The 15427-nt window shown below is 38.7% G+C and overlaps 1 protein-coding gene across 1 annotated transcript in view; it reads right to left on the bottom strand.

Annotated features, from left to right (window-relative positions):
- Positions 1 to 15427, bottom strand: part of ATMIN7 (HOPM interactor 7) — a 49747-nt gene that overhangs the window by 32082 nt on the left and 2238 nt on the right. The window contains exons 6-23 of the mRNA XM_059605163.2: positions 14684 to 14741; positions 14522 to 14606; positions 14195 to 14392; positions 13948 to 14006; positions 13758 to 13827; positions 13607 to 13675; positions 12725 to 12847; positions 12538 to 12591; positions 12341 to 12429; positions 12140 to 12236; positions 11927 to 12025; positions 11624 to 11824; positions 11249 to 11359; positions 10898 to 11082; positions 9097 to 9723; positions 8496 to 8913; positions 270 to 509; positions 29 to 152 (exon numbers count right to left, since the gene is read on the bottom strand). Of these exons, the coding sequence (XP_059461146.2) occupies positions 29 to 152; positions 270 to 509; positions 8496 to 8913; positions 9097 to 9723; positions 10898 to 11082; positions 11249 to 11359; positions 11624 to 11824; positions 11927 to 12025; positions 12140 to 12236; positions 12341 to 12429; positions 12538 to 12591; positions 12725 to 12847; positions 13607 to 13675; positions 13758 to 13827; positions 13948 to 14006; positions 14195 to 14392; positions 14522 to 14606; positions 14684 to 14741 (2907 nt within the window). The remainder of the gene's footprint in view (positions 1 to 28; positions 153 to 269; positions 510 to 8495; positions 8914 to 9096; positions 9724 to 10897; positions 11083 to 11248; positions 11360 to 11623; positions 11825 to 11926; positions 12026 to 12139; positions 12237 to 12340; positions 12430 to 12537; positions 12592 to 12724; positions 12848 to 13606; positions 13676 to 13757; positions 13828 to 13947; positions 14007 to 14194; positions 14393 to 14521; positions 14607 to 14683; positions 14742 to 15427) is intronic.

Below are 15427 nucleotides of genomic sequence, written 5' to 3'. Positions count from 1 at the left end.
CAAGAAGAAGGAGAAGCGTGGTTCTTACCCTGTTCAACATTTTCAAATGCACTTTCAACAATTGATTCCAAGTCATCATCTGCAGCAGCTGTGAAAATCATAAAAACACTTCGCCATCCAGACTTTATGCTGCCAACTTTAGACTTTATCATCTGCAGTAGACACCAAAAATTAACTTCTAACAAAAATGCCCAACAACATTATAGATACTGACAGTTCAGATTTCGATTCTTAATAAGTGTTAAGGAAAGCTAATTAAGTAGACATACTTGAACAATGCAGTCGACGATTAGGCCTCTTATAGATTCACTTCGAGTATTTCGCATAAGAATAACAAATGGTTTCAGAATGTCATTCTGGAAAGTGAAATTGGCAAGTTCAGCACGCTCTAAATACTTCATACCAAGCTGCCTCAAAGAATCTATGGCATACATAGATATTTTCTCATCATGATGGCTTCCAGCTGAAATAAAGTGATTTGCTAGAACAGACCATATTCTAGCCCAAACCTGGAAGAGAAATCAGAAGTTTTTAGATCAAAGTTCAGTGATTCACAGGAGTGTCAACATTTTATCACTTCATGGAATTAAACAGTGGATGTTTATCATCATTTGAAAATTTTCAAATATCTGGCTACAGCAATCAGGCAAAAAGGCAATTTATAACTAAATGATGGAAATCAGACAACTAGCTTTCTATTTTGGGGGTGGGGGAAGGGATGGCACAAAAAACAAAGCAGTTTACCTAGATCAATCACTAGAGACCTGTATATCAGAAATTAAAGAGGGAGAGCGAGGGGATTCAAATATGAGGAATATATTGAATATATAGAGAGCAAAAATCATGATAAAATGAGAAAACCAAGTCAAAATCCATGAGACTACTCGGCATCCCAGCCTTACTTATTCAAACATGAGTCCGTTGCTTAATTTCTAGCAAAAGTATTTACTAACAGAAGAATTCCCATATCGATGGTAGAATTTTATGTCAAAAATCATCAAAATTAATGTTACACAGATGTAAAATACAGATATTGAGAGCTTTTGCAGAGAACATTAAGGACAAACGACATAGTAAGTCACAAAGACCAAATGGGTGAAGGTTTGTGGGAGGGTTGATCTCGATACAGTCCTAACTTTCGGTATTTTATGTATTTACTCTTAAATTGTCCAGGTTTCAGAATACTTTTATTAGAGGTAGACACATTTTAGACCCAGTAATTTTAAAGACTCAATGTCTTGATAGTAGAATTATATCAAGAGTCCCTGGGATGCTCTCTAAATTAGACTTCGAGAAGGCTTACGACCATGTGAATTGGAAATTCTTGTTATATCTATTGAGTAGATGTGGTTTCGGGGAGAGATGGCGTGGTTGGATCGCTAGTTGCATCTCTACAATGCGATTCTTTGTTTTGATTAATGGAACTCCTTCCGGCTTTTTGATAGTTTGCAAGGTTTGAGATAGGGGGTCCTTTATCCTATCTATTGTTTGTTGTTATGGAAGCACTTAGTAGAATGTCGTCCGCTCATTCCGCACCCCTTTCGGCCTGATCGTAGACCAAGATAGAGGGCTTTTATCATGATTTTTGGTGGGATATAGGGATAATGACGAGTTACTTATTCGCAGATAATGTTGATCACTTGTGAGGCTAATCTTGATCAACTCTGTAATTTACTCTGCCTTTTCTTATGCTTTGAAGTTGTTCGGGGTTGAAATTAAACTGGCTAAATCAGGCTTCAAGGCTTGAGGCTCAGCCTCTTTCCCATTTTGTGTTTTAAAGGGTGATGTGAACTTTCAGAAAGAAAAGAGGAAGGATGTCGTGGCTAATTGCAGGTTGCTTTGAGAGGTAAACTAGAAAAAATGAAAGTGGAGGTTGACCGGGCACTTTAGCGTGTGATTGAAGGGCTGGAGTCTTATGGGCTAGTTTCTAAGGTCCATTGTAAGCCCAACGGTTCTACCTAGAAGCTTCCTCTAAAAACTTTTTTGCTAGAGCCCACTATTACTTAAGAAAGTCGTGAAGTTGTGGGCTAGGAAAGGCCTCATCCAACCGTGCAAGCCCAATGTCAAGAGGGTTCCTAAACAGGGCTCAGACCCATGTTCTATAACCAAAATGGGATCTTTTGTGGGCGGTGGCTGTTTGAGCTCCGCCACCCTAGCTGGTGACTTTCTAGTGACCTCGTCGGCAGTTTTTGTAGCTATGCGAGCTTCTCAAAACTTGTCGGTTTAGCTTCCATCGTCTTCGAGGGTCCCAGACATGGCAAACATGGGTTTGGTTATGGGCTCGATTTCTAGATACCACTGGTACTCTGATGAGTTTGTTCTGGCTGGGTCAAAGTTATCTTTATCGGAAGTAGAATCCACCGGTGGCCCTTCCTAGCTCTCGTCGAGGCTAGTAAACGTCTTTGATCTTGCTGGGGATCCTTTCAAGTATTCGACAGTAGTTCTGGCTCACTCTTAGAATTCACTGGCAAATTTGGTTCGCTCCCAGAACTCCGCGAAGATATTAGCGCAACCTTGCCCAAGAGCTTTGGTCCTCTCTCACCCTACCGTTGATGTCGTGGTTGGAGAGCTTTTCTACACAATTCCTGAATTTTTCCTAGTCTGGGTAGGCAAGGAGATGAGATCAAAGATGCCTTTCCTTTTGATGAGGCTTCTCCCCCCATCACTTGCTTTGTGTAGTCTTTAGAATTGGTTTCAAATGCTAAGGGGGGTGAACAACAAAAGGTAGAGAAAGGGAAAGATGTTGCTTTGTGTCTCTTGGATGGGATGGATGAGGGTGGTGATGGTGAGGTTGTAGAGGTCCTCTATTCTCCTCTGTGTACCTAGCTCCATATTGCGTTGGGCAATTCTAGTCACTCAAATTGGATTTTACAATGTGTGAAGGAGATCCATCAGATCATGGGGATAGGTGTGGGTTATGAGGAGCAACTTATGGCTCTTTTGACAGTTATTGAAGATCAACATTGTCTAGAGGAATTGGCTTCTCTCTCTAAACTTGGTATGAAAGGTAGTAATGATATAAGAAATTTGGAGTGCTCCATCAAGTATGATGCTAGAGGTGAGAGTTCAAGCCGTGGAAAAGGCAAGGATAAGGGTTTTTCAGTGTTTTTTTGAAGCCTAGGTTATTCTCCTGGAAAGTGAGAGGGTTGAATAGGGGGAAGAAATATTTGAGGGTGAGGAATTTGCTCAGAGGATGTAAGGCAGATATTGTTTGTTTTCAAGAAACTAAGCTTGAAATCATGTCTTGTAGTGTTGTGTACAGTTTATGGGGGTGTCATTATATAGACTGGTGTTGCTTGGATTCCACTGGGGCTTCAGGTGGTATTTTGATTATGTGGGATAAAAGGGTGGACGAGAAGATAGACGAGACTATGGGGGAATGCACCTTGGCTATAACCTTCAGAAATGTTGAAGATCATTCCACCTGGGCTTTTGCGGGTGTTTATGGCCGTAATTCTAATAGGGATAGAAGGTTTCTTTGGGATGAGTTGGCTAGTTTGCTCAGTTGGTGGAACTTGCCTTGGTATATTGGGGGTGATTTTTGTGTTACTCATTTCCCTAGTGAAAGGTTGGGTGAGGCTTGCTTATGCTCTACTATGATGGAGTTCTCTGACTTCATTTTTGATCAGGGATTGATGGACTTACCTCTTGGTGGCGGTACTTTAACTTGGTTGATTAATTGGGACCTTCTTGCTTCGTCCAGAATTGATAGATTCCTTCTCTCTTTCGGCGTGGGAAGCTTGTTTCTCGGTGTTTCCTAGAAGAGGCTCCATTGACTTTGTTTTTTTTTTTTTGATAAGTAATTGTGATATAAAACAAAAGCGCAGAGGGGCGCAACCCATTTACACGGGAAGTATAAAAAAGAGCGCCTAAGAGGGAGAGAAATGAAAGAGAAAATCAGAAAAACTAATCTCTAATGGAGCTAGCCAAGCGGCCGTCCAAGAGTAAAGAGTAAAGAAGAAAAATGGGTCAATTCCTCTATAGTCCTAGTGGAATTTTCAAAACATCTAGCATTTCTTTCAATCCATATACACCACATAAGACACAAAGGGATCATCTTCCACACAACTGTGCTTCGGGATCGTCCTCCCGACCACCAACTATCGAACAAGTCCCTCACCCTGCAAGGCATGACCCAATGCAAGCCAAACCGAATAAAGATCGACTGCCAAAGAACACTCGCGAGCTCACAGTGGAGAAGAAGATGATCGACTGTCTCTCCGGACTTCTTGCACATACAACACCACTCCATAACGACTATGTTCCTCTTACGCAAATTATCATGAGTCAAGATTTTGCCTAGAGCTGCTGTCCACCCAAAAAAAGCCACTCTCAAAGGAGCCTTAGTTCGCCAAATGCTCTTCCAAGGAAACACCTCTTGATAGGAGTGGGACAAAGCCTTGTAGAGCGACTTAACCTCAAACTTTCCTTTCTTGGACGAAATCCAGCACATACGATCTGCCACTCCTATGGAAATCTTGCAAGAATACAACCGATCAAAGAAAGGAGAAACCAAATCCAGCTCCCAATCTTGAACGGGCCTAACAAAAATAACATTCCATTCAACTCTCCCACTCCTCCAAGTAAAATTATCCTTCACCCAAGCTTCTTTATGTCTGACAATACTAAATAAGGACGGGAAAGCTTGCTTCAAGGAATTCTCCCCACACCAAACATCATGCCAAAAGCGAACTTTCGAACCCTCCCCCACCTCGAACCGGATCCCTTTGGCAAAAAAATTCCACCCTTGACGAATGTGCTTCCAAAGGCCCACACCATGGGAACCTGAAACCTCCTTCATGCACCACCCACCTTCCTTGTCTTCATACTTAAGCTTTGTTCGAATCATTTCCCAATGGTGATGCTCTAAGGGGAGTAGGTCTTTCAAATTTAAAAACATGTGGCTAAAGCCTGACAGTTTTATGGACAAGGTGAAACACTAGTGGGACTATTATCATTTCTAAGGCAATCCGAGCTTCGTTTTAGCTAGCAAGTTCAAGGCTTTGAAAACTGATTTGAAGAGATGTAAATATATGTTTAGCAATGTAGATAGGAAGAAGAAGATCCTACTAGAAGAGTTACGTGTTTTTGATGTCCTTGAAGAAGAAAAGGCTTTACGCGTTGAGGAGAAAATGAAGGCAGAAGTTGTTAGTGAGTTAGAGATCTACTCTCATGGAGGAGGCGAGTTTGAGGCAAAATCTAGGGTGTTCTGGTTAAGGGAGGGCAATAAGTGTACTAAATTTTTTCACACAATAGCCAACTCCAATAGAAGGAAGAACTCCATTGACTCATTTTTGATTGGCAGTAGGCTTTTTATTAACTGGGCAGAGTTCAGCAAACACATTGTCTAGTTTTATCAAAAGTTATATACAGACCAAGGCTGTTGGATTGGTGGATGGCCTTCCCTTTGATTCCATTGAGGAGACGGAGGCTAGTTGGTTGGAGAGAGATTTTGAGGAAGAGTAGGTGAGGAAGGTAGTGAAAGCTATGAATGGTGACAAGGTGCCAAGCCCTAACAGTTTTCTTTATGGCGTTCTTCCAAGTTTGTTGGGATATTTTAAAAGTGGATATCATGAAGGTTTTCTGTGACTTCCATGCTAGAGGTAAGTTTGAGAGGAGCCTTAATGCTTCGTTTATTACTCTCATTTCAAAGATTCAAGGGGTTGTCGACCTTGAGGACTTTCGCCCGATTAGTCTAGTGTGTGTGTTTTGGGGGGGGGGGGGGGGGGGGGGGGGGGAGGGTTCAATTACAAAGGTTTTTTTTTTTTTTTTTTTTTGAGAGAGGTAATCAAAGGAATATCATAAAAAAAGTAAGGCACCCCCAAGCATATAGGAAGTATACAAAAAGGAAACCAAAACAGAAAAAAGAAGCAAAAGCAAAGAAAAACCCGCAAAACCCCCACAACAGAAATCCAAAGCCCACAAAACCCAAGACTACATTATAGCAAAGCACGAGCTTTCTTGCTTTTATCTCGGCTGGGACTAGCACCCCTAGTATCAAAATTAATTGAGCATTCCAAATTCTTCAGCTCCCTTCTCCCTTTTTGCTTAAAAGACGGAAAATCTTGCACTACCCCGAGTTAGTCAATAGCTCTTGCCTCAGACAGCATGGACAGGACCATGACCCTGACCAAGGGTTGAGAAGATCATTTGTAAGTCGCAAAATGCATTCATAAGAAGCAAGCAAATCCTAGAACCTATTCTTATTGCTAATGAGGGCCTTGATAGTAGATTAGGATCTAGTGAGCCGGGTGTTATATGCAAGGTGGATCTAGAAAAAGCTTATGATCGTGTTAATTGGGACTTTTGTTGTAAATGTTGAGGAGTTGTGGTTTTGGGGGAAAATGGTGCTCTTGAATAGCTCATTGCATTTCCTCGATATGTTTCTTAGTTTGGTGAATGACACAAGCTAGACATCTCTCATATGCAGTTAGTGTTGTTAGTTAGTTCCTGGAGGCTCCTAGGGTTTCACATTGGGAAGCAACTACTTGTATTATTTGATATTTGAAAAGAGCTCTTGATCTTGGGATATTGTATAGACCAAATGAACAACTCTAGGTAGAAGGTTTTACCGATGTAGATTGGGCAAGCTCTCCCTCAGACAGACGATCTACTACAAAACATTGTACATTCTTAGACAGTAATTTGGTCAGTTAGAAAAAGTAAGAACCAGACAATAGTAGCACAATCAAGTGTGGAAGCAAAATATCGAGCAATGGTTCATATTACCAGTGACTTGATTGTCATTTTATTCAAGATAAAATACTAAGTGGAGATATATTTATAGCATTCGTGAAGTTTAGAGACCAGTTAGCTGATATGTTTACAAAATCCTTGTATCGAAAGAGGTTAAGTTTTATTTGTTCCAAGTTGGTCTTATATGATATATATGTGCAAGAGAGATGAGGAGTCTGTTGATCATTTACTTCTTCATTGTGACCTTGCTCATGTATTGTGGAGTGCTCTCTTTATAGCCGATTCGGATTGGCGTGGGTCATGCCTAGATGAGTCTTAGACTTGTGTGCGTGTTGGTGGTCCTTTGGAAGGTTGAGGACTGTGGTGGTACGGAAAATGGTGCCTCTTTGTCTCTTCTGGACTATATGGAGGGAGAGAAACAATAGGCAATTGGAGGATTTGGAGAGCTTAGTGGAAGATATTTTAGCCTCTTTGTTACATTCTTTCTATATTTGGACTGCAGCATACCTTGTCCCTTTGCCAATTAGCTATGCAGACTTTCTTGTTCGTGTTTCTTTTTCTAGTTAGGTTTCTCTTGTATACCAACAGTGTACTCAGGGGCACCTTAATTTCACTATATATATGTAATGAGGTGAGAGGTTGGGTCATTGATGTCTATTGCAATAGACCTCATTGGTGGTCCCTCCCAGACTGTGCCGTGGTTAGCTTCTCCAATAATCCTCGACTCTTTGGGTGTCGAGGCAGCTTGGCTTATGGGTGCTAAGGGGGGTGATCAGCATAAGGAGGGGAAGGGAGAAGCTGTCATTGATGGGTTGGAAGGAGGTGGTGTTAGATGAGTTTAAATTCCATATAGTTAGTTGGTCAAGATTAGTTCCATTATTTCCTCAGAAGGGTAGGGGGTTAGGAACTTGATTCTATTTAATTGATGATGTAGCGGAAGACTAAGGTAACTAATCAAAGAGCAGCATCTTTAATTCTGCAAGGAGAAGCGTCTTCGTCTTCTACTAAAAAAGATAAAAACAAGCCCGCATGCTAAAAGAAGGATAAAACTCCGCAGAGTATTTGAGAGAGAATTCTATGATTTGATAAGAATTCAATGAGTTTTTTTTTTTTACATAATAAGCTAGCCTATTTATAGAAGAAAAATACTTTTTTTTTTGATAAGTAATTGTGATATAAAACAAAAGCGCAGAGGGGCGCAACCCATTTACACGGGAAGGGGTGCAACCCATTTATAGAAGAAAAATACTTGTAGAGAAAGTAAACATAATCCTAGTAGCAATAGTAAAGCTAATCCTAGTAACAATAGTAAACCTAATCCTAATAAGGAAAGGAAGTAAAGTTCTAATCAAATAAAATAAAATCCTAATATAAAATTGACAATCAACGAGAATCGTAACAATCTTTCCTTTTGTACTTTTATTGTATGAGAATGGATAAAATTCTGATCAAGCGGCGCTGCTCCAATATTATTTTTGATATTTTCTTTATTTTCGTTTTTATCGAAAATAAAGGTAAATATCGTCCTACATCAGACACCCCCACTTGAAAAAAACTCGTCCTCAAGTTTTCTTTGGGACATGGCACATGTGGCTCCTCTGAAGAAAAGTACTTTGAGAAATCTACATAGATAGAATCAAGCGTGTGCCTTGATTCTATCATAGTGCCTTGCCAGAAGCAACTAAAGGACAAAACCAATTCATGAATCATAGTAACATCCACAATACTATCCATTAGATAAGCACTTATCAATATGAACATGCAATTTTAGTTGGTTTTTTGGTAGATTGAAGAGATACCATGCGTATACGAGCCATGTTGTAGTAGCTGATCTCCACAAGCTTTTGCAAGCTGAAAACACGAGCTGGAGTTTGCTTTAGTTCTTCAGCTGATACACCACAGAGCGCAGTGAAGAATTCCACAACAGAATCACTGGGCAGTTTAACACTACTCACAAATACTTGTTCAGCAGGCTTCCCAGCCAATTCTCGCAAGGATTGAAGAAGAGAATCTCTTGAGATCTGATTTGATCCATGCATGACAGTAGCAGAAATAGCAGGCGTTGATGTGATAAATTCAAGTCGGGAAACACATTCCAAAACTGCATTCCATGTGTCTTGGAGGGAGTCAGTCTCTGACTCACAAAGGGCCAGCAATGTCCGCAATGCTTCCACATTTTTACTGCGCATTTCTTTAGGGGCATGCAAGAAAGTAAATCTGTGATACAAATCAAAAAGCTCAATCAGCAAGTCAAGAATTTATGCCCATAAGATTAAAATTTCACACTGCATTTCCACTAAAAAAAAGGCGGTCATACTTGCCAAACAGATTGCCCATAAAAAAATAAACAAAAAAAAGAAATTAAATATGAGAGAGAGAGAGCAAAAAAAGATTATGTACCTGACCAGAGATGTTAAGAAAGCATAGCGCATGGTATCCATCCCAAGAACATGTGTGATGTGTATTCCAGCTTTAAATCCCTCCATACAGAGGACAACCCTTGGCTTATTCTCTCCTTCCTCCATAGTAACAGAGAAAGTAGCAAGCAAAGGCCATCCTACAGCTTCAACCATGGGCCTTACAAGTTCTATCTGCTGTGAAGTATAGAAAATGCCTCTTTTAACTCCTTGACTCCGAAATATAGCCTGTGTTTGCTTAACAATAGCTTCACTCTCAGACTTGGTATCTGTCAATGACTTTCTTCTTGGGAGAGCCAGATTAAGAATACGGACAAGGCCACCTCTCTCTTCACCTTCTGGCTTCTGTCTGCTGCTTTTATCAACACCAGCTGAGTCATCTTTCATTTTTATTTCCTGTTTAATAATAGAATCATAGATCTCTTCCAGGAGTTCTGAAGGGGCACATTCTTCAGCATCATTCATGGCATTCATACGTATAAAATCTGACTTGGACATTTTAGGCCACACCATTGGGTTATGTGCATCAGTATTCAGCATTATGACTGCATATGCAAGAACATATGCAGTATCTGCATTTGTAAAAAGACTCGGATTGTCTGCACAATATCTGCCAGACACACAACACATGCAAGCCTTAATCATTAGCCAGCATTAGAAAAGCGCATATGATATCTGTAAAAGGTAGACGCCTAGATGATATTTCGTTCAAACTAGGAGTTTACTTTCCTTTTGCAAAACAGATACGACTCTACATGATCAACGTACTAATTTAAAAGAAAACTCACTATGTTTCTCTATTTCCATCATTTACAACCCAATCATGGAATAACACTATTAATTTTTTTTTTTTTTTTTTTTTTTTTTCTGGGTGAATAGCAATATCAGTCACCAGCACATAGCTTACACTAACACTAGCAGTAAGCATAAAATAGAGACTAAACCCCAGGATCATGCAAATTGCTGCAATCCTACATAGATGGGCAGCAATTCTGATCTACAATGGCAACCGTATAAGACAGACAATAACTGCAGCTGCTAGCTCATAAGAAAAGTTCCAGATACCACCTTTAATATAACAAGAACCATATATTATTATATGTTGCAACTATTAGTATATTAGACAATTAAGCAGCGGAAGAAATTTATTCATCAAAAAAAAAAAAAAAAAAAAATAGTATATGACAACTAATGATGTGTATATGACAACAGGTCAAATTCACATTTCACATACATGACGTACTCTTGTACCATATGTCAACTCAGACTTCTTGTTTGTTCCTTTCACTTTGACATTAAACCAAGTTTGGATATGAGAAGATTTTCTGAAAAGCACTTTTACACAAATAAAGACTAAGATCTGTATCATGTCTATGACGCAAAACAGAAGATTCCACCTCATTAACAGCATAGACAAATACTCCCTCTGCCCCATTTTGTTGGTTGTCCACAAGGCCAACTTTTTAAGGGGACAATTTAATGCTTTCACATGCAAGAAAGTCATTGCTTTCCCAAACTACATTTTCTTTTAAATTTCTATATGGAGTTCTGTTGTTTTTAATTTTTAAAAGTAGGGTCAATAGTGGAAAGTCAGAAAAAAATGATACAAATTTTTTAGGACACACATTTAGACACATCCCACAAAGAAGTGAGGGACCAACAATGTAGGAACGAGGGAGGGCATTTTGACACAAATGATCACGTGTGCACATGATCACACAATTCTTTCACCTTTATGCACACACAAAAGCACACACACACAACGCAGAGACACCCCGCAATACCGTTCTGCAAACTTTTCCATGATGCGATCTATCTTTTGAGCTTCCCCTGGAAGTCGAAATCCTTTAAGAAATTCACGGATTGCATTATCAAACTTCATTCCTGAAAACTTCATGGAATCTACATAAGCATGCATCACAGCAAGGGGAAACTCTTCGTGCTGACCCAAATAATCGCCAATCATAGCCTGAAATATCAAAGTGTTACAGAATCCTATTTCAACACTGAACGAGAAGGGCTTGGCTTGAAAAGAAACTGAAATACAAACAGCCATGCAAATCAGGATAGATTGACTTTTATGCTAGTTTTCGCTCCAGCATGAAAGTTCCTTTGTGTTAGATTTAAAAATCCACCTTGTCCAAGCTGTGAGCGTTTCTCAGAAATTGGGCAACAGAAGCAGGTGTATTCTCCACCAACTTATTAGATATCAGATACTCTATGCCCTTAACTGGTTTCCTGTTAAACTGAAAGATGATTAAAACTATTAGTCATTCCCCGACTACAGCCAGAGGCAAATAAAGACAGATCAAAACAAATTCTAAAAGTCAAAGCCACATGATTCTTTTGGTTGTTACACTGCCAGTACATTACAAATCTATGCCATGAACCTCCAGCCTGTTCTTACTGGGGGAGGAGGTGCCTTACAGCTAAAGCTCTTAGGGTAAAGTTGCATTATAAAATACTTGCACCTTACATACTAACGCGTCCTCTTAAATATAATCAATTACCTCAGAGATGGCAGCTTCCATTGTAGATTTGTGAGCCTTTGCCTTCTCAAAGTTACTGGTGATGTCTTCCCTGTTTTTTATCTCAATAGATTCTTTAGCAGAAACCTTTTCTTCAGAAGACTGATTACCTTTAGTCTGATTTTCTGATTCTCTATGTGACTTCTCCCAATCAACCAGTGATTTAAGTACATTCACAAGGCACTGGAAAGGTCAAGAGAGAAGGGTCAACCAGCAACCTCTGCTAAAAAGTGATAGCACTATTAGATAGCTGATTTCTAGGAAGCAGGCAACATATAAACCTACCTGAAGTGATGACCCTTTAATGGAAGTTGTATGTGATACACTAACTGAATTTGGATCTGCATTTTGTGTTCCTTGAGCTAGTTTAGATAGAGCGGTAACCTGTATGATATGTCAGAAGACAATGCAGATGAGTTAAGTCTATAACAATGCATCTTGGATAGAACCTAAATGCATTATTAAGTGTCACTACGGGGACTGTATGTAAGATTATACCATGCGTTCAAATAAGTTTGGTGCCTCAAGATCACAATCATAGTTCACGAATACGTCAACAAGCATCTGAGAATCCTTGCATACTTTCTCAAGCATCCTACAAAACCACACTTGATCATAAGACTACAAAGGGAAAGAACTAATGTAATTAAAGCTTATATGCATAGTAATTGCAACATCCAATTGGAAAGAACATTGTACCGAAGAACACTTAGTTTTTGATTAACAGGACATTCCAAGCCATCCAATGATCTCAGAACTACCAAGGGGAAGAAGATGCCAATTTCAGCCTGAAAAGAACAATTGGTACAGATTTAAAACAAAGGGAATAAATCAAAGCAAATAGTATCACCACAGAAATAATCTTCTATAATAATCTGTCAGGATAATATGCATACTTTAAGACTTTCCCTGAATCGCAACAAAAGAACTGAGAAAATTCCACTTGCGTACTGCCAAGAAAGAAATGTATAATCAGCAAAAGAAATTTTTTTTTTTTTTTTTTTGATAAGTAGCAAAAGAAATTCTCATAGCAGATTCTGATAAATCAGACAAAGAAAAGAAGAAAAATTTGATGAAGTAAACCTGAAATATTACAGGAGATTGCGAAACAGAAGCACGGAGCAATGCATATGAAAGATATGCTTTCACTGAGTCAATAAAATGGAAGTTCTTCGTAAAAGAATAGCTAACTCCTTCCAACAAACCCTGAAATACCATATCACAAATTAAAGTAATTAAATAAACACTCAAACCATATTCAACCTCTGATACAGAAGTCCTTAAGGAGGCCAAATGTATATCAGCTTGATAATTACATATGACGTATACTACTTTCATCTCTGTATACTAGAAGGATAAAGGCTACCAATTGCACTCGTCTGAAATATCAAAATATAATAAATATTACAAATCATCCAATGACATAATACATATCTAACAAAAATGTCATTTCTTGAAGAATAAGTAGCATCATACTTGGGAGAAAGTATTATAGCTTCAACATATCTGTTCAACTGGAGCAACCATACAAAATTCATTTCATAAATGAAAAAAGAGTAATAGATGTGTCCCATCTTAAAATGTTTGTTCTTAGGTTATTCTCCCTTACATAATTTTTGCCAAGACTTCTGCATTGCAATCAACATTAGGCAAATTGAAAAAGTTCCCCACTCAGTGGTGCCAAATGATTCCACCACATTTCATCAAAGATTCACAGGCTAATTTATACAGTAAATGCCAATAGTTTAATGGACATCACTTTTTTTCTAAACCAACTGTACTATGGTCACTATGCTGCTTTCATTACAATTCAAAAGGCTCTTAGCCTTCCAGATTGCCAAATTTCATGTATAAATAATATCTAAATGACACCCCAAGTCGGACAACAATCTAGTGTTACGCTGTTAGTTCTATCAACCAATTAAAGTACGCACCAAAAAACACACATAAATCCACATAATTAACCTGCAGAAGCTCAAGAGACAATATTCTTGTCTTAGTTGTAACTTCATCATTGTCTTCCTTCATGCCCATCTGCAGATATTATACTTCAAGGAATTATACAGGGGCTCAAAACTCTTAACAACAATTTGGAGAGCATGATGAGAAAACCAACCTTGCAAAGGGTGCGGAATACCAATAAAGCATCACGTTGTACAATGCTCATGCTCTCAAGGTCAATCCCTCTTAAATAGAGTTCAGAGTTGCAGTTTTGAGCAACCAAAATAAATATAATTATCTTTCCAAATAAAAAAATATATATATATATTGAAAGTGGAATCTACAGTATAATATGATGTCCATACCGAGTTATCTTTTTACCGTCTTCAAGATGCACAGCTTTGTCAAGGACTGCCTCCAAACCCTATAACAACATATAATAGTAGGAATGTTAGGGACAGTATAAAACGCAAAAGAAAGTTCCGTAAATCATAACACCCAGCATTAGCCATGTCAGAAAGCTTGGGAATATATAAAGTGGTGGCAAAGCAAAGAGCTTGACTAACTATGCAGAGGATAGAAGAAAATGCATTAATAAAGAAACAGAAGCACCTTGATATCGACACCTCCAGCAAGATTATGGAGTTCCTCAACAGATGCAAGAGACGTGTCTTTGACCTGGGTCAGCGCCTCCCCTAATGTCATTCCTTTCTCGTCTTGGTCCACCAAAGAAGTTTCCTCAACTTTTGTGTTTGAATTCTCTGCTGAAGCAGCCTTTGATTCTTTGGCAGAACAAGCTGAAGCGCAATCCTGGATTCCCTGTCAGACATTAGTAACTTTCCAGCATATATTGAATCAAAGAGGGAAAAAATTCTAGTTTACAGTTAAAGCAAGAGAATTGATAAAGACATTTAGGACTAAGGGATTTAGTTTCCACACCGGTTCAGTCTCCATTCTCCTGAATACGATGCTGACCATTTGTGTCAACATTGCCTTTGATGTTGCTTGGTTCACAGGACTCTTACTAAACATTCAAAATGCAAATCATAAGCATGGCATCATGTTGTTTTCAGAAACCCATGAGACAAATCCAAAAAGTACCTGTTAAGAGCAATATTGTAGCACACTCTGATAACACCCAGCAAAGGTTCCCCATGTACTGCATTCGAGACAAGTATTACAAGTCGTCAATTGTAAACAAACAAATAAAAGTAAAAGATGAAACAAACTAAAATGAAAATTTGCATGTCATGGGCAAAAAGCTATATATTTGCATGATAGTAAGCAATTGGACCCTACTCAACTCAACTCAACTAAGCAGTAATCGCAATTGATTGGGTAGATTCAATAGAACCCAAATCACAAGCCCAATATGTTGTTATAATTATTAACAAACCACTGGGCTGTTCATAATTGCACAAGCATAGACATAAAGAGAACTAAAATCATGATAGCAAGCATGATATGATGATTGCAAATATCAACAAAATGATGATTAACACACACTTCAGTTTAAGCAGAGAATCCAATTTTAGAATGTGCATGAATCGCTATTTATGCAGGAAAATAAGGGGTGGTGATGATCCCTTTTTTTCTCCCCTAATCTTCTCCAATATGTTGTACAATAAGAGATTATGTCAAAAGCTAGTAGTTACTTTTTAACCCTGGCAGCATATAAATATATTGTCCTTAGGATGCCACTTCTATTTTTAAGTCATGTCCTCCTTTAACACAAGAAACTGTGAGACATAATAACTAACATTATATAAGAACATTATATAAGCATAGCATTAAGTGTTCCTTGTGGCCTGTGGGCACTTGTTAAACAATGGCGCATACCCTATA

This window comes from Corylus avellana, chromosome 9, assembly GCF_965113065.1.
Source record: "Corylus avellana chromosome 9, dhCorAvel1.hap1.2, whole genome shotgun sequence".
In the NCBI taxonomy this organism is placed as follows: Eukaryota; Viridiplantae; Streptophyta; class Magnoliopsida; order Fagales; family Betulaceae; genus Corylus; species Corylus avellana.
This window is presented reverse-complemented; position numbering and strand designations above follow the sequence as displayed.